The sequence below is a fragment of the Thalia democratica genome, chromosome 7 (assembly GCF_965202585.1).
Source record: "Thalia democratica chromosome 7, ktThaDemo2.hap1.1, whole genome shotgun sequence".
Lineage (NCBI taxonomy): Eukaryota > Metazoa > Chordata > Thaliacea > Salpida > Salpidae > Thalia > Thalia democratica.
The window spans coordinates 23603258-23623979 of record NC_139171.1 but is presented as its reverse complement, the minus strand read 5'-3'; the positions used below and the strand labels follow the sequence as shown (position 1 = coordinate 23623979).

General features: G+C 23.1%; 1 protein-coding gene across 1 annotated transcript; it reads left to right on the top strand.

The window, feature by feature from the left end:
• The first annotated feature begins 4843 nt into the window (after positions 1–4843).
• LOC145841191 (GTP-binding protein Di-Ras1-like) lies at positions 4844–8714 on the top strand. Its single transcript, XM_082948561.1, has 4 exons — positions 4844–4967; positions 5723–5850; positions 8060–8230; positions 8433–8714. The coding sequence occupies exons 1-4, from the start codon at positions 4844–4846 to the stop codon at positions 8712–8714; spliced, it is 705 nt and encodes a 234-aa protein (XP_082804687.1).
• The last annotated feature ends 12008 nt before the right edge of the window (positions 8715–20722 follow it).

Genomic DNA, 20722 nt, shown 5'->3' with positions numbered 1-20722 from the left:
AAAGTATTCTATCCAAGTTGTTGATTGGTAAGAAAAATTCAATGAAATACTTACATTCGTTTTTAACTTAAATAAATTTTAAATGTTGTTAAATATTTTTGTTCTGAGTTATACTGTATTTAATTTATATTTCAAAATTTGCACAAACAGTTTTATGCTGAAGTTGTGCTAACAAACTAAACTAATTTATGAAATAATAGTTACTTAAATATAAAAAAAAAATAAGCCTTTTTAAACTCCATTGTTGTACTAAAACTTATAGTAGCCTAATACTAAAACAGTTTGTTATGTTCATCAAAGAAACTATTTTATAAACAGAAAAAGGCCGAAGACGACTAAATATTGTGGAAACGATAAAGTTTTTTGAATTACCAAAGTTCTTCATTCGTAGCATGACTTTTAACAAGTATTTTTGGCAAAAAAAAATTTCAATACATTCTTATTTTGCTTTTTTTTTTTGTTGTACTTAAATTTTAATGTAGCATTTTAATGAAGCATTTTAAATACTTTTCATTATAGATTAATACTTTAAGTTGATCGTTAAATAAAGTTATTTAAGTTCGCTGTTTTGGCAAGTAACAAGTATTTCTAGTTATGTAAAGTAAAAACAAAAACTTTTAGCCATTTTTATTAAATCTTACAAAGTTATGAAGTCTGAAAAGTAGCCAAATTAACGAAATTAGTATAATGAAACATCAAATAAAACATATTTAAACTTATTTCACTATAATTTGATAGTTCATTCAATAGCCACAAAATAATAAACTTTTTAACAACAGTTAAAAATTAAAAAATATGTAATAAGGTTTAAATCCCTCAGTTTATCAAACTTTTTAAACAAAGTTTTTACTATAAAATCAAAGTTGAAACTAGTTCAGTTGATTAATTGAAATACTTACATTCCAAAACTACATGTTCAAATAAGTTTTCGTTGGAAGAAAACGTAAAACTTGTTAACACCAGACTGCCTAATACTTATTAATTTCACAAAGTTTCTAACCTTGAAAACAACGACATGTTTATTTGTTTTATTTGTTCAGTTTCAATTCGTTTCTCATTTGTTAATGTTTAAGTATTGTTTCAAAAAATCAATTACCGAAGTTAAACGGGTTCAAAAAAGTTTTACAAGCCCATATAAAAATAAATTAAATATCATTAATATTAAATTTTGTATAAAATGATTTATTATTTTCAAGTCTTAAATATGTTTATGAAACAGATCCACATTTAGAATATGATTAAGAATTAAAATATGATCTAGTTAAGATGAATTTAGCAGTTTTATTGTATGTTAAGCATTAACACGTGTACAGCTTATTTATATTTTTTATCGCAAAAAATTTAATGCATAATACGAGCATTTATTTGTTTTAGAAAGATACTTATTTTTATAAATTTTAAAGTCTAAAGCAGTGAAAGTTTATATCATATTTTAAAAGTAAACAAATAGATCATAAGTTTAGAAAAACAATTATTTAAAAAAACGGGTTCAAGTTTATTAAATTTATAACACTTGATTTAATCACTATAGATTTTGTAAAAATATATGTATTTGTAAATTTTATTTAATTTTGAAATTAAATAAAAACTGTTACCAAAGCTAAATTTTAAGTTTTTATTGAGCTAAAAAAACGTTTTAATAAAGTCCAGAAAACGTTTTAATAAAGTCCAGAAAACGAGTGAAAAATATTTAATATATCATTTGAACACATATAACCACATATATTGATTTGATATATTCCAAAACCAATCAATCGATAATTAAGAAGCTCATTTCTTTTCAAGTTCAAGATCTTGTAAAAGTTTTAGTTTTCTTATTAAAACACTTAAAGTTTTTTTTTTATAAAACTTATATCTCTTTAAAATAATGAACTTTCTGCTAATTTTTTATACAACTTTTCGTAAGTTATGATTTATGACATAAATATACAAAACTTTAAAAAAAAAAAATTTTATATTGTTTTATATAAGTTTTGAAATTTTGTAGGTTAGCTTTTATACGATTTAACTTAAAAACAAAAACATGATAATTATTTTAAAAATTAAATTATAACAAGAAATTATTGAGTAAACTTTAAACGCTGTTTAAACTTTAAAAATATGATTTGACGTATTAATAACTCTATAATAATTACTTTAATATAAATTTACTAGAATTTTTAGTGTATTAAAAACAAAACTCCTAAGAAAATTAAATAAGTATTTTCCATCAGTACAAACGCAAACATTTTCTTAACGAACTAACTCTTAAATCATTGTGTTGCTGAGCGTATACCCCGAACAATTTATCACTGCACAATTAGCCCTATTCCTTGTAAAGGGTTTGCTTCCTAGAAAAATTATTGTTGTTCAACTCAACAGATCAATAATAAAAGTGGCAATTTAAATATTCATATTTTTTACATTTTTCCGGTATTAATGAAAAAATATGAATATTTCAAAATATTAAAACATACAATTAAATAACTTTAATTGTTTTTTAATTTATGTCTTGCTTAAAATAAAGATAACTCATAAGCATTTTTTTCGTTACTATCGTATGTATATGCTTTAAAACTTTAAATTTTAGAAATATTTGCCACTAGTTTTTTTATTAACACAAGCTAAGGTAAAACATATGTACAAATTAAAACATTAGTAAACTTATTTTTTATTATAATGTTTTATACGTACTATCTAAAATATTTTTCATATTGAATATTTTTTACTTCAATTGATCAAAGTTTAACGAGTCTGTTTTTAAAAGTATATAAAATATATTTTTTTTTACGTGTTAGTTAGCTATTTAAATCAAGTTTTTCTGAAAAAAACTAAAAAAATATGTTTATCAAAAAAACCTGTATTTAATAAAGTTTTATAAATTCAACAGCTTTTATTGAACTAATGTAAATAATATAAAAAGTATATTAAACAAAGGAAACCTATTTGTATATTTTATTTGTTTAAATTTTGTGCTTAATTCAGTTGCTAAAAACCGTCTGCTTTTAATTTTAAAGTTTATAAACTTAAGTGTAAAGCAAGGGTGAACCTTAATGACCGGTAATAAATTTAAGAGAAATATATGAATACAATATTATATGAACAAAAAAAAAACAGTCTAAGCTACATTAAAAACAAATAAGTTCAAATTTTGCAGACTTGGCAAAAAGATTCGTCGCTAAAATATTTTCTCCCATTACTTTTTCAATTTTTCAAAGCGTTTTGTCACAACGCTGATTTGAGAGAAGATAACTTTTTCGTTTGCTAGCTAAATATACATATTCGATTGAGTAACATATTTATGCAATCTCACTTGTGTTACTCTTATTGAAGCATGCAGTTGATCTTTATTTTTTTAATTGTAACCCTTTGTACTTTGTTGAATTCATAAATAAGCTTTACTAAAATCATATTTAGTTCTAGTATTGATAAAAAAGTTTTTAAGGCAGTAAAAAAATTAAATTATCAGGAATAGTAGCTGTAAACTTTTTTAGCTTAGTTTTATTTTCAAAGCTTAGTATCACTTTTTTAGATATGTAAAAAAATAGAAATATTGAAGAATTCGAAATACACTCTAAGAATAACTGTGTTGCAACTAAATTAATCAACTAAACAACTATTTACATCGCTAAAATCAGTTTTTTTCTTAGTTAGGTTTAGTTGGTAACTTTTTACGATTTTCTTTCTCCATAAGTGTTTTAATTAAAATCATAATACATTAAGTTTTAGAAGTTTAAGTAAATTTCAAAGTTTTATTTAAAGTTATTGATTTTATTTTAATATTAAATTTGCACACACTATAGCGTGCAAAGAAATGTGTTGTATAACTTTAAAAGTAATACTTTAAGCTACGTGAAATTTAGTTTGTCCACTAATAAGTGTTTATCTTGTCAAATTAAATTTACCAGCGAATTTTGTGCATACTTGTTTATTGACAATTTTTTGGCTTGATACTTTTATTTTAATCAAATATTGCATAAGCTATAAACTATATTTTATTTTAATGTTGTACTGAAAGTTATTTTAACATTGTTTGTATTTATTCTGTATAAATTTTAAAGACTCAAGTTTTTTTCTTGTCTATTATTTTTAAAAATTCATTAAAAAAAGAAATTTTATTTATATTGCACCCTTACATTTTTTCCTTTTAAAAAATTTTTAACTACGTAGTAAAACATTAAACCTAACTTACTTGAAAATTATTTTTTTCATTGAAAGTAAAATTATAAACTTAGGATTTAATTGAGTTTTTTTTTATTAAGTAATAAAACTTGTCTTAAAGGTAAGCAGCAAGTAAAATTGTAAATTGAAACTAATTAGATTAAAAAATTCCAAATTTATTCAAATTAAAGCATGACACAAAGTTTAGTAAATATTCACAAAAGAACTTTTTATCAGATTAAATTTGTTATCTTTTGTGTTGTCTTACACAACACAAGTAGTTTACTGTACAATGCCTTTTATTCTAAGTTTGCAAAGATTTTTGTTGTGCTACATATTTTTTATCTCCTATACTATGTAATAAAAATTGAATTTATAGATAAGCATAATATTTTAAATCACTGGATTTTTTTATTATCTCTGAATTTGTGTACTAAAAACTATAAAAATACTATTTAAGCAAAATTAATATTTTTGTACAAATTACCTGACAAATTTTGTATAAAGCTGTAACAACTTATATGTTGTAGTATTTATAGCTTTTAGTGTTTTTCTTTACTGTAATCTGCTAGCCCGGTAAACCATGCGGACTTTAATTTATATTTGATGTTAACATAAAACACTAAAGTAGTCGACGAAATAAAAACTCATTTGAAACTATTTTATTTCAGTTAAACTAAGAAACTAACTAAAACGTACCTAAATGTTGAAAACAGTCAAGAAAAATATTGAGGACAGTTATCCGATAAAAAGACCTAAAAGTTTCAGGAAAGAACTGCTGACCAGGATTCCGTCTTTCGTAAGTAGAAGACAGTCCCTGCCCGATGGTTGCATTTTTGATAAGGTGTATATTTGATGTTTATATGTTAGCATGTTTTGTATATTAGAAGATCATATCAGCTTTGTGTTGTAGTTTTAACTTAACTTCTTTAGTCAATTAAGTTTTTTTTGTAAACTGTTTAGTTGATGAGCTTGTATTTTCTAAAATTTAAATTACTTATTTAACATTTTATAGTAACATACATAAGTGTTAAGCTGTATTGTTTTATAACTTTTTGTACTTTTTTTTTAGTTTACTTTTTTTGAGTCTTTAAGAGCATTCTTCTTGCAATAACAAAACTTTCTCAAACTAATGTTAAAAAAACTTAGAAGGAAAATTACAATTACAAATTAAAAATAAGAATATTTATTTCTTGATAATCTATTTAAACAGTGTGCATGACTATTCTTATTATAAGTTTCATTTATAAAAAATCTAAAAAGCACATAAAAAAATTTACAAATCTATTTTTGTAAATACATTTAAGTTTAAAAAAAATAGAGCTTTAACAAATTTTTTATTAAATCAAACTTTAGTAATGACAACTTCTCAAAGTTAACTTATACTATTGGTTTTGTAATTGAACTGAGTTAATAAAAAAACATCACCATTTTTTCTCTCGACAAAACCTTAACAAAAAGTTAGTTAAAATAAGTTTCTATAACAAAGTACTTTATAACTTATTTTTCATACAGAAAATCAACAAGAAGACATCAACATTAGAACAATCAAAAGAAAGGAAATTATCAACTCATCAGGTAGAAACTTCAGAGTACAGAGTCGTGCTGTTCGGGGACGGGGGAGTTGGAAAGAGCGCCCTCGTGTGGCGGTTCCTCAGAAACACCTTCAGGGAAAGTTACGTCAAAACAATCGAAGACACGTACACACATGTTAGTTCTGACAGACACGTTCGTTAAAACAACTAAGTTTAAGTTCTATGATATTTTTTTGTTTTTCAATTAAAATTAACGCTTACATGTTGTTTTTGCCGTCAAATTTGACCAAAAAGTGTATTTTCGAAAAATTTAATCGCTATGCATTCTTGACTTTGTTTACTAAGTTAATTAATTTTAAAATTACATTAAAACAACCGAAGATACGCGTGTTTTGAAAATTATATTTGTTATATAACTGAACTTTATTTTTTTTTTGTAGTTTCGTATTTTATTTATGGCTTGTAGATAAAGCTAAAGAGATTAAAATACTTAATATAGAAAAATATCTATTTTCTGAAACAACTAATTGCCATTAACTCTTGAATTTGTTCACAAATTTAAGTGGCTATAAATAAAATTTAACTTGTTTACTGACTATATGGGTAGTTTTTAACTGTTCAGTATGCAAGTTAGTTTTGCATGAACTTTAAAAACAAGCATTAAGTTCTGTATGTAAAATTTCAAATATCAAATACTGTTGTTAAATGTTGCTTGAACTCAAAACTATTAAAGTTTGCGAAAACGTTCTTCTAGTTGTTTGTTTACAACATTTAGAAAAAGTTAAAAGTTCATTCAGTTGTTTCAATACAGTAAACAGACTTTAGATATATATTCTAAACGGAAATTACTTTATAGTTTAACCTAACTAAATTCTAAGAATACTTTTTTAGTTGAAAATTTTAGATAGTTCAAATAACATTACAAAACATAAAACTTAATATTTAGCTTATATTAATTTATAATATTATATATTTGATTTTGTGAAAACGTCTTGAAAATAATTATTTGTTAATAATAAGTAAAATAGTTTTTGTACAGCCTGTTATATAATTATGTTCAATAAATCGAAAAGAAATTGTAAAAACTACATTTTAAAATAAATGCATTACTGTAATTTAAAACCACAAAAAGGTTTGCTAATAAGCTTGAGGTCGACAAATTGAAATAATTAATTCCCTTATGGGTAGAACTCAATGAATTTCGTCTGCTGAGTTCGATTAGCTGTCAGAAGTGAATAGATAAACAACATTAATCAAGTTCAAACTCTTTAACGTTATACTGTTTTTTAATTTTAACTTAGTTTAGCGTTGTCTATTTTAATATTCAATAAAAAATAGAAATTTACGAAATTTTAAAAAATAAATTATTATTTAAGAAATTTGTTTGAATTTTCCTAAAATTGTACAAGAAAGTAAAGTAGTATTCTTTTTTATTAATTTTCGTTATTATATTCTTAAAATATATAAACAACTTTGTGTTAATTAAGTTGTAACTAATAATTAAACATTTAAATAAAAACAAAATTATATCATTTTATGTTTATATACTCTAAATTTGTACTGCTTAGCATTAAACAGATTAATGAAAAATTCTCATTTTATTTCGTTTAAAAGAACGTCAAACAATATTTATTTACAGATGTCAATAAAATGTCATCAATTTTTTTGATAGTATACTTTTTACAAAGGAGTAATGTTAAACTTTAAAGAAAGTGTATAATTAAAAATATGTTATATTTAAGACCAAGTAGTTTTAATTAAAGTAAGTTTATTAGATGATCTTTTGTAGTTAAATTAGATCAAAAATATACATTAAAAAATACAAAGATCAATTCTTTAGGCATTTATGACATATCTTATAATAAAATCCGCATTTTTAGTAAAAAGTCAAGGTTGTCAAGTAATTAAACATTTATATTCAATTATCTAAATATTGTAATGTAATTTATATATCTGTTCTAAGTTCACTAAAATTTTTAATGAAAATATATGTAATTTTATAACTTCTACCTAATAAGTTGATTTTTAAAACACAACTTCAGATGAAATTATTTACGGCAAATTCATAATTTTATAATTATGGTGTTGAATTTTTTTTGTTGATAAGCTTGAAGTTAGATTTGTGCATTAAATTAAAAAATAAATGACAGTTTCAATTACAACTATTATAAAATTGTATACATTGTAGTAAGATGAACAAGTACGAAATATTCATAATTAACTCAGTTCATAAATTGACAACTTCATACCATATGATAGTCATGATAAGATTAAAATTAATTATTTAAAATAATTTTTGTAGAACAAAAAGGGTTACAGTCACATACATAATTTGGGTGTTAATTTACATACGTAATTTTTCATTATGACGTCATTACTAACAGGTGATCAGTTGTGGCAGAAATGTTTGCACTCTCCTAATAACTGATACAAGCGGAACACACAATTTTCCTGCAATGAGAAGTCTTTCAATTACCAGAGGCAACGCATTTCTGCTCGTATATTCAGTTGCTAGCAGAAAATCCTTTGAAACAATTAACTTCATATACAGTCAGGTTTAAAATGTTCAAGTTTTCTAAACAAGTTTTAGCACACATCATTAATTTTTTACATATTAAACTTGAATGTTAAGTTAATATATTTAAGTAAAGTATATAGAAATGTTTTGAAATACAACATTATGGATAAGCAGCTGAAGAACAAATCATATGATTTTTTTATTTATGGCTAATATCAGTATTTGTTCTGTTTAAACAGATGTTGAAAGAACGAACACTGACCAACATACCAGTCTACCTGGTAGGCAACAAAACAGATCTGGTAGGTGACGAACCAGGCCCAAATATCAGGGAAGTGACACCTGAAGAGGGACAGGAGACGTCCACAAGATGGGGTTGCGGCTTTATTGAGACGTCTGCCAGGGACAATTACAATGTGGACCAACTTTTCAGGAGGCTGTTTGCCATGGAAACCTCCCGGTCACTGTCACTAGAGGCGTCAGAAGCAGCAAAGGCTGTCAGGACTTGCGTTATTTCTTAAATAAAAGATTTTTTTCATTTAGTTTCGAATACCTTTTTTAATTTTAAATACTTTAATATAAAAAACTTTTTAGTTGTTAAGTACATGTTGAATGTTTAAAGAAAAAATCATTCCTTATTATATTTTTATTGTAAAAATATGAATTAAAAATAAAAATTCTAAAGTAAACTAGTTTAAGTTATGTATTTTAATATTCTAAACTCTATAGATTAACTGCAAACTTTTATCTAGTTTAAAAAATGTTTTTTTTTATACAAAAGGAAAATAATTATTGAAGTTTTTTGTTTAGTATATACTTTGAAAAATGAATTTATGTCAATTTTTCATCCAGGTCTATCTATATTTACTTGTTTCAAGTATAAATAGGTTAAACAGAGTTTAGTTAAACATTTAATTTATTTATTAAACAACTTTTAATGATATTGAAACTGGTATTACCTCATTTTAACTTAACTGTTGCCTTTAAACAATGTTTTTAGATTTCGTTCAATTTCAAAAATAAATCTTTATAAAAGTATACTTTTGAAAAACGAATTTTTATAAAACTTTTGTTGTATACCTTGCTAGATTTGAAAAGTTCATTTGCAAAATCTTGTTACTTTTTTTCAATAAATAACAGCTCATAAAAATTTTGAAGTAAGCTTAGTTTATCTGAAAATTTAAATTGTATCGAGCAGCATTGAGCGAAATGTTAAAATAATTAAATTAAAGTTTTACGTACTTGCCCTAATTCATGTTACAAAAGCAAAGCTGACATATGTCAGATCAGTAGTTACAGTAAACTCTTAAGTAAGAAAGTATTCTAGATTAATGTTCAAGTTTGAACAAGTATAACACATTTTGTGTTATTTATAGTAGTTTAAGTATTTAAAACAAATGTTTAAAAAAATGGTTTTTTAATACACTAATAACTTATAACTCACGTTATGATTAACTTTTTTTTTAAATTTTTACATTGTGTTGTTTAGATTTATAGTAAAAGTTACAAAACGTGTTTTAAAAAATAGCTAAAAACCTAAACTAATTAATGTTTTGTATGAAATAATCGAAGTTAATACCACATTAAGCTGCCAAAACACTATTAAATTGGTTAAATAACATTAGAATTTACATAAATCTAACTAAATAATTTTAAGCTATTTGCATAAAGTATCTTCATTACTTTGTTTTGTTGACATCTTTTAAGTAAATAATTTTTAATTGTAAGCCTTAGTTCTTGTTCTAATTGTGTTTGAATAGTAAACTATTCTTAAAAACTTTTTAATGGAAGTAAGAAAAACTTTAAATGTAATATGATGTTTATTATTAAATTTTAAGATTTATTTTGTGTCTTAAACCAGAGATTTGGAAACTATTGTTTTTTAATTTAATCAACATTATTAATAATTTTTACTGTTACAAATTTAACAATCCGTAAAACATCTTAACAAAATATATAAAAGAAAAAAAAAACGGAAACTAACAAAATTAAATACATAATTTATTAAGTATGCATCATATTTGCAAGTCCACTGCTTTGAATTTTATAATGTATTAACTACTTAAATTTATAATAACCTTAAACTACTACTTCGAGCTTAGCCTACCAGTTAAAAATAAAATCGATACTTGTGCAAAATAGTTTTTGAGCCTTATGCTTAAAAAAGCGTATTTTTTTTGATTGGAAAATATAAGATAACTGGTGTTTTAAAAAAAATAATGTTTTAATTTTATATTCAAAGTTTGTTTACATTTCTAGGAACTTTTTTTCACCACAATATTAATCACTTCTATGCATTTTAGAAGCTCAAATAAAAGTTAATCGTTTTATGTATGTTTTTTTATTTTTATTCAAGTAAATTAAATTAAATAACTCTTGGCGTTTTTATTTGTAAGAAAAAAAAACACTACAAGTTTTACTATGGGAAATTCATATTTGTAATTTTCTAATTGAATTTTTGGGAAATTATAGCGACTGCTAAAGCTAGTTTAATGTTAATTACGAGAAACAATACAATTAAGTTAATCAATAAATTCAAAAAAAATATTCATAGTAAAGACTTTGAAATTATAAAGTGCAGTTATTTTTCTAATAAGAGTATAATATTTAGTTAAAAAACATTATGCTTTATTTATATATTGTAAAAAAAAAAGTTTAAACTTTAGTACAACTAACTAATAAGAATATGTTTCTATTATAGATTTACTTTTTAACATTGAAGACAAATAAGCCTTTTCTGCTCCATGTTATAAAGTCATTGTTGTTTTTCTATAAAAATTATATAACATAAACATTATTAAGCAACAAATTTTTAAGTAAACTTAGCATTAAATAACTGTTTTTTTTTTTTTAATTTATTTTCTAAACCAATTATAATTTCCATAGATATCTGTTCAATTTAATTAACTAATAATTCAGGTTAACAATATATGAAATTTAAAAGTTTTTACTTAACAACTTAATAAAACTTTAAAACAATGATATAAATTATGACATAAATATTTTTTTAAGTTTCTAAAATGTTTCTAGTATTTTTCTTACTATTTGTTCAAACTTAAGTAAAACAAAATCACTACATTTCATAAAACGCCCTTTTATTTATATGTACATGAATATGTAGAAATTTTTTAAAAGTTCAAGGAATTGATTGTGTAAATTTATTAATACATAACTCTTGAACTCGTCTTACATCAACAACACGCTTTTCTCTTTACCATTTTGTAATAATGTTATGAATAATAAACTTAGAACTTTTAATTACATTATTTCTACTAAGTTAAGTTGATGTGTGCAGATTGTGTAACGAAAATACGTTAAACAAATATAAAGTATATGTTTTAAGAAGAATTTTTTTATATAATTTTTACTAACATAAACATACTTTTATTATGAAATATTGAAACTTTATTATGAATAAATCCTCTAAAAGTAACTTAATAATATGTTATCCAAATTAAATACTTATATTTTTATGTGAAAGTAGTTGGTATTCACATTTTTGAAAACTAACTTAAGAAAATATAAGAAAATTTATATTTTCAAGGTATTGATCGTGTGAATTTACAAATACATGACTCATGAACTCGTCTGACATTAAAAGTAAATTTCTCTATTCTACTTTGTAATAATGCTGTGAGTTACAAACCTACAACTTTCAATTACATTATTTCTACTAGTTTAATTTGATGTATGCAAATTGTGCAATGAAAATATGTTAAACATAATTAAATTATATGTTTTAAGAAGTGTTTTGTTATATAACTTGTACTTACGCGAATAAATTGTCATGCTTCAAAACTTTATTATGAATAAATTCTCTAAAAGTAACTCACTAATTTGTATTTCAAATTAAATACTTATATTTTTATGTTATAGTAGTTGGTTTTGATTTTTTTGAAAACTAATTTAAACAGTTAACATATGTCAATATTTGTGTTTAGTTTGTAGTTGTAAACTTACACAAACAAGAAAAGGCTTTTTAAAGTAAAATGTTTATATAACTGCATACTTCGATTATTATGTTAACTTTTAAAGCAGCATAGCTTTACAGTTGTCTATGATTTTTTTTAGGAATATATTTTACAAACTATTTTATATATCTTTTATTTATTTATTAAAAAAAAAAGATAAAAATAACATGTTTTAATTAAACTGCAACCTTAGTACTTAAATCCCTACGTTTTAATATTATCAGGTATATTAAGCTTACAATTACTATACTCCAAAGATATTTAGAACAGTTTATTAAGACTAAAACGCATCACTTTTATTCAAAAACATTTTAATTAAACTATATTTTTATTTAAAAAAAAACATATTCAAATAGATTTTTTATCATCTTACAATCTTGACTTTTCTAGTCTTTTAAGTATCAGATATTATTATTCACCAAAAGTTGTTCTTTTAATTTTAAACTAAACTATAATAACCAAAACCTTTTAAATAAGTCACACAATAAGAACTACCTTTATACTACATTGAGTAATTAGGAGAGATATACGAGTTTGTTCTGTTTGTATTATCAATTTAAAATTTATGTTTTTTGTATAAGAAAAAAAATAAATGATTGCTAAAAACATATTTTTGAAGAACACTAAAATAATAATATCATATTTTTTAGGTTTTAAACAAGTATAAGACTTGTAACTGTGTATATATATATGTATATAATACTAAAACAAAGTTGTAGTTAGAACTCATTTCATCAGTTGCCTTAAATTTTTAAAAGTTAGTAAAACATAAATGTATTTTTAAGCAATGTAAGTCATTATTTTGCTTTCAAATAAATTGAAGTGTTTGAAATTTAAACAACAGAGATTTTAAAATACGTTTATAAGTTGTTTACATCATAAATAAAGTCCATTAGTTCTCATAAATATATGTTGTAGTATAAAACTTATACTTTAATACTCATTATCCTACTGTTGTCTCTCAAATAAACTGTTTTACATTAGTTACAAAAGTTATTAACTTTCAAAAGATATACCAAGTTGGCTTAAACTTGTTTTAATCTAAAAAATGGTATTTTGTTGCAGACAAAAATTAAAAACTAATTGGAAGTTTGCTAAAGTATAGAAACAATTTATTTAATTTAGACTATGCATAAAAATTCTCTGCTAACCTGTTTTATTTTTAAATCGCAATTTTTAAATTAAAAAGGATTTTTTTTTCGATTTAAAAATTAAGGGCATCATTTTATAATCATCATTTATAAATAAAAAGTATTTAGTTAAAAGTTGTTTGATATTTTTGTCATTATCCTTTCGTTATCTAGTTAGTGCGCTTATTTTTATGGGATGTGAGATGTTTTTGTCTTACTACAAAATATTTCTAGACAGAATATTAATCTTATTTAAGCATCATTTTTAACAGGCGAAAATCAAATGTTATTATTAAAAAAAATTTTAACTATTTATTACCTTACAATACAGATACTGTTCAATAAAACATTATATTTACAGCTAAATAGTAATATACATACTTTTCAACTGTTGTTTGAAACAAATGATTAACATTTACAGTTTATTTGACAAAAAAATCACTTCTACTTAGATCTAAATAAAACAGAAGAGTTACCGATAAACAAAACAAAAGCTGTTTACCTTTTCTAAACAAAGAAATAAACACTTATAAAAGTTTATTAGAATATATACAAATTAGGCATTAAGTTTTTCTTTTAAATTTAATGCTTTAGTTTTTACAAACATTAATTTAAACTCATTTTTAGTCTAATGACTTTTGTTGTAACAAATTTCTGTGCATATTTTGCAATTGCTGTTTTTCTCCTTGTCGACTAAAATATTACATCGTTATTAAATAGTTATAAAGAAGTAAAGGGGTTATATTATTTTTTTAATTTTTTATGAAATATATATTCTTAAACTTTTTTTATTCTTACGTTACAATTTATTTTTAGTTGACGAAAAGTTTTACACATTTTAGTTGACGAAAAGTTTTACACTTTTAATTTTTACTATAAAGTTTTATAACGTTTTGTTAACCAAACAATACTTTTCTTTCATTTTATATATTATTTTACTTCTCAAAGTAAAAATATGTTACATAAATAGATTTTAATTTATTTACAGCTCTATAAATTTGAGAAAAATGTGGTGTACGACTCAATAACCGAAAGGTTTTTTTCGTCAACAAGGTTCTTTAACCCAAGTTTTTTGAGTGCTATTTATCGTTTAATATACAATATATACAACTACTTTTTAAAAGTCTACAACCCTTAAAGTAAACATAATTTTTGAATAATTTTACATATAACAAAAAAATTACCAGTATCTCTTTTTCTGCGATAAGTTAATATATCTGTGTGACAGTATGATCCAATTTTTTTGCAAAATTTTAAAATTCTTCCCTTACAATTCATATTGCGTAATTGATCAACACTCATGTCTTTCAATTGTGTTCTGAAAGTAATTAAACTGTTTAGATGTCTTTAATTATTGAAAAATAGCTATAACACAGCTCTTTTAACTATTTTGATAGAGTTGTAATTGTTTTGTTAATATATAAAGACAATATTTTTCATACTTTTTACAACTTTTAACTTTATTCTTAAAAATATAAAAATAACAATGTACAATTTGTTTTAACTTCCGAACGGTTTATTGGTAAAGAGTTGATCAGACATTCAAACTTTGTCTTATATATATGTAATTTAAAATAAATGTATTTAAGTTATAAACTTAAGTTTTGTGTAAAATGATAATTTATGTAAATATTTTAGCAAACCTTCTAGCTTCAACTTCGTACTTCTGTACAACCAAAAGAATTACTAGAATTGAGCCAATAAAAAACAAAGTAGAAGATTTGCCAGTTTTAAGCATCATAGTATTATGTTAAAACTGCAACTATTTTTTAGATCGAAATTAAAATTTTGTCGATGTAAATTTTTTGATTTTAAATCTCTAAAACTAATAAATTACTTTCGAGGTTTTTTAATTTAAAAATGTTTGTAGCGTTAGATTTTGATTTTTTTGTTTTATTAAACTTATAAAAAAAATTGAACTTGATAACAATTTTTTTTTTCTAAATTCGTTTAATTAAACAAAATTCTTTTTAATTACAACTAGCTTGCAGTTTTAATAATCTTCGTCAAAATTATTGAGTATAATAACACCTCGTTGTCGAATAACTCAAAAACGTCGTTAAAATTTAACTTATAAATATAGTTTTTATTGAATGTGAACTATCTGACATTTGAACATTAAACACATTTAATGCTGTTTTATATACTGTTTTGACAAAGAAAAATAGACAAAAAGTTTTAAACAAAGACAAAGAAAACTTAGGAAAGACTTATTGTTTTTGTTTTACTCTGAAGATAATGATTATTAGATTAAACTTCGGAAAGACTCTTAAACAAAGAAAAATTACAAAACTATTATTTGTTGTGTTACGACCACAACTTTTCTTTGTTTCCTGATAAAATAAAAAAAATAAATAAACCTCTAGTTAATTACTTAATACAAAAAAGATATTAAAACATAGTTATACAATGTACCTTTTGAGTTTAATTTTGAAATTAAAACGGTTTATTGTCCATTTTTAAAATTTATTTACTAGTTTTTGAACTATAAAATTAAGTATTATGCTATATTATGTTATAAAGGGTCAGCAAAAATTTGGTTGTCGCCAACCAAACAATAAAAAAATTAATGTGGGTTGCAGCAGTAGTCTAGTTATTGCTCTATTACTAAACTTCACAACTTTAGAATATCTCGTGTGATTTTCAAATCTCCCTTACATATTATTATTTTTACTCATTGTTTTCTCCGAACCTCAGAATATGTTATGGAAGATATATTTGTTAGTATTTCCTTAAAAATATTAATATTTAGTTAAGTATGAAAATATAGTTAGAATTAATTAAAGTGAAGATATAATATTGTTTATCTTTAATAATAAAAACAAAGAACTATTGTACTGAGAATTGTTATAACGTTTAATGTTTTTGTCAAAACTCAAATAAATCTGCTAGCTAACAGTAGTAAAAAGCAATTAGTATAATTTTATAAACGAATTATGTATACTGAAAACGCGTTTATTAACAAGATTAAAAATAAATTAACATTTTAGTTAACAAATTCAAAACAAATTCCAATACTTTACTCTATAAAATCCTTTAAGGAATAAAATAATTTATAAATAACTTTTGAAGTTTCAAAAATCTGAAGTTAGAAGCTTAATAATGACAAAATTTTAGTTTTATTAAAAAATTATTGCAGTTTGAACATACTAAAAAGATATTATAAAATGTTTGTTTTATGTCTAAAATTAAAAAATCTACTCCTTTGTTTTTTTGTCTAAAATCTGCTTATTCTGTTGGTTGCAAAAAACTTAATGACAAACTGTTACCAAGGCAGATAAATGGTGGTATATTAATAAGCATTTACTTATTTGTTGTGTAATATATATAAAAAAAACTATCATAATCAATTAAACAATACGGTTAAATTATTATAAGTTAGTAAATTTACATTTTTTCAAATAAGTAAAATATATATAATCTATAAATACTATGTTTTTATGGCTTTTAAAACAATTGTTTTATAAAAATACGATTCTTAATAAAATTAGTTTTAGTTTTAAAAATACGTAAATAAAACAATCGAAAATTTTTAGGATTTAGCCTGAGTAAGTAGAAAAAACATGTCAAATTTAAACATTTTTTACCCAATCCTTTACTCTTTACACAAAACTACTTTCATGCAGCTGTAATAGTTTTCGAAGTTGTTAGAATTTCGTTGTAACATACTTATGCTAACTATCGATTTTGTTCTCAAACGTAATTTTTCTTAGAACTTAAAAGTAATTTTATTCTACGGTTTAAATTGTTAACTTCTCAATACAAAAAAGAAGAAAAAGTTCTTTAAAATTACACATTACATAGTTCAATACATAGTATACATGTAACATTGAAAAGTGATCACGATACATGTTAATAGTAGCGGAGGCTTGTCATTTAGAATACTAAAAACCGCTACAATGAAATAAAATATTGGTGTTAGTAGTGCAATTTTGACCAGAAAATGTTATTAAAACAATTCTAAATTGTTTGCATAATGCGTATACGCCTTATTTGTTACAACAATAACTAATTGAAGTTTTGTTTAAGTTTAGATCTAAAAAAGAGTGCAGCAATTGGAGACTATGTCGTTTATATGTAATTAAGTTTAAAGTTAAAAAATAAACTCAAAAGAGTAAACTCAAAATGTTAATGAAAAAACCTAGAGTTTTACTCTAAGCGCTGATCTTCTTTTATAATTACTGGTTTTGTTTACTTTTAATATGTTGAAGTTTTAAACTTTATAAGATAATGCGCTTTCATTTTACCATTTATTGAAAAAAGTAACATGGTTTTAAAGTAAAATATTAAATACGAAAAGTTGTCAAGGCCTTAGTAATAGATAATCGTTAAGTATTAAACAAAGTTGCCAACTGAACACAAAAACCTGAACATTAAAAAACAAAATATGAACGTATTAACGAAATATATTTCAAAAAAAACTTAAAGATATATATTGAAATGTCATTAATCTTACATCTTCAATTTTCGTACAATCTTTTTCCTCGGCACAAAACTAATCATTTTATTTCGTGCATCTTGAAGCATTTTGTCTGCAGGATCCTTTTTGTATTTTTTGCACGTGGTGAGAAGTGAAAACTCACTCAACCTTTTTCTAGCTGATGCCGTGACTTTGATACAAACTTTCCTGTTCAGCAAAGTTGATTTCACCTCATTAGAATCTTCGCTGACTTCCATTTGTTTGTCTTCAGTTATCCTCATCTGGCGAAAGATTTCCAGCATCTCTTCAAAATCTTCTTCGTTATGAGTAAAAAGAGGAAAAGTCTCCATTGGAGTGACTCCGAAACAAACTTCCATTGTATAAATATCAAGTCAAAAAGAAAGAAAACTGAAAAAACAAGGATTTTTAAATATTTTTGCACGTTGTATTTATCTAATTCAAAACAAGCTTTAAAGACGCTAGCAAGTCAAAAGAAAACAACCTTAAAATAAAATGTTTTGTTTAATTTAATTTGTTTAGAGTATTTTTTAAGCTTTTAAGTTATAACTAATGCCTGATTTGCTTTTTAGCAACCATTTTTTTTGAGAACTACTACTCAAAAACCTATCTAAGTATATATTTTAAAAGCATATAGAATTTAATGACCTTATTTACAAGTTTTACTTAAATATAAATTTAAAGCAAAATTTATTGTTGTATACCTAAAGCAATAAGTTTAACAAAAAAGTAGTTAAATCTAAGTTAGAAAATTTTTAATCAAAATACTACCTGTTAGTTTACTAAAATTAAATGAAATGCAATTCTTAGATTTTACTGTAAACAGTTTCATTCTACAAATTTAAAGCAGTCTTCTTTAAATAAACTCAATACCTCAAAATGTAAAGGTAGTAAGAAAATACTATAGAAATATACTGAACTAGTATAGCTTAATAAAACAGAGCTTTAAAAGTATTTTAACTTAAAACTATTTCGAACCTTTAAAAAAAAGTAAATAGTTTGAGCTAGAATTATAATATTAATTAAATATGTTACTATTCATTCAATTCTAAAAAAATACTTTTGAAAGTCTATATTAATAACAACTTTTTAAACAGAAACAAGCTTATATTTAAAAATAAAAATTTGAATCATTTATAAAATGACAGCAAGTTTAAGCATTTAAATAATTTATCTATTTTTATTTAAAGTAAGCTAATATTGAAATATTCATTTGTAAGCTTAGTTGTAATTTCAATAAAAATAAACATTTAACTATTTATCACTATAAGTAATTTTACGAAGGTTTTTTGTTACTTACACTCTGACGAGCAATTTAAAGTTTTTTTAATTACATTTTCTTATTTTACAACAAACCAAAATAAATCAAACTATAAATTAACTTAAAAACTTTTATAGTAAATAGCCTGTTTTACTTTTATAACTCAAAATTAATAATTGACTTGTTTCCCAAAAACATACTGTATAATTTAGTCTATCAAATAGACTTATTAAAAATTAAAATGTTTCAAAAAAGGGATGAAATAATTGTTTGTTAGCTTGTATAAAGTAAGTTTTTAATATATATTTTATATTGAACGATATAAAAAAGCGCTCAAAAAATTTGGTCTAAGGACCTGGTGTACAAAGAAACCTTTCGGTTTTCGAGTCGTACACCACATGCTTAGAAAATTACTTACGATCAAATACACACATTTTTTTTATCATTTAAACATTTTTATTCCTTAGCAATAAAACTATCAAATAACCGAAATAAAAGAAAAGAAAACTAAACGAAATTTAACTGAATTTTGTGCTTATAAAAGTACTATAAATCTTGTTTAGTTAAATAAGAACTCAGAAGTTTAGATTTAGTTACAACCTCTTTATAGAAAATAGTAATAAGCTGAAATATTTTTACGTCAAATGTTATCAGTATTTTGCGCTAAAATAGTAATTTTTGTTTTTTTTAATAATTTAACTTGAACAAAAACTTAATAATGAAAAAAAAAGTTTTACAATTCTTTATAACATATGATTAGTTATCATTGTCATAAAAATATTATTCTGCTTACAAAACAGATGGGTTTTTAATTAACATCTGAGTTTAAGCATTCGATATACAAATAATTTGTAATTTTCTCGTCATCAACAAAACACACTGCTTTTAAATGCTAGAAACGCTAGCAGCGATAAAGAGCTTGTATAGGAAAAAATATGAGATAATAATGTTGAAGAAATAGTAAATCTATAAAAGAAGAGAATCAGAATTAAAAGAAAGTCCAGTATATAAACATTGTCTTTTGTCGAAATTCTAAAAGTTTTATACATTCAGAAATATCGTTTACTCAACCTTTATCAACGTTGAACTTAGTATAAGATTCATGAGTAGAAAACCAAAGCATCGCGTTCCATTTTGATTTTTTTTTTGTCTGTAAAACTTATAAACTGTACATACTTTTCGTAACTAAAACAAGTTTTTATACTTGTTTTTATCATTTAATCAATAAATAAAAACAGCTTCAAAATACTAAATTCATTTTTCACTTATTTTAGTAAATAACTTGTATAAAACAATGTTTGGCGTAATAAATAAGTTTAATCAATTGATAAACACGAATTTATTTTCTTAAATATTTTCAAAGTACTTGGAATTATAATTGATCTTAAAAAGTTAGATAATTTAATTTTAAAATGATCGTCTTTTACCATAAATTGCTTAGTTACTATATGGCAGATTTTGTAAACTAACGTTAATTATAAAATAACGTGTTTTACCAAATATATACACTAATATCTTTATTATAGAAGCTTTATTATTCTATGCTTATGTAAAAAAATATGTACATTTTGACTGAGTATTATAGTTTTATGTAACGGTTTATACATTTTTGAACTTAATAGTTACTTAAAACTTTATTTATAACGTTCTAAAATTTTAACTTAAAGCATACTATTATTCTTTTTAAGGTCAGATTAAAATGAGAAATAAAACACAAGTTAAAAAACGC

What these genes read in the sequence shown, in the direction of transcription:
- LOC145841191 (XM_082948561.1), top strand. Translation starts at nt 4,844, where the DNA reads ATGTTGAAAACAGTCAAGAAAAATATTGAGGACAGTTATCCGATAAAA. An exon ending in AAGACAGTCCCTGCCCGATG is followed by an intron (nt 4,968 to 5,722) that starts GTTGCATTTTTG and finishes CTCATCAGGTAG; the next exon opens with AAACTTCAGAGTACAGAGTC. An exon ending in TCGAAGACACGTACACACAT is followed by an intron (nt 5,851 to 8,059) that starts GTTAGTTCTGAC and finishes CATTACTAACAG; the next exon opens with GTGATCAGTTGTGGCAGAAA.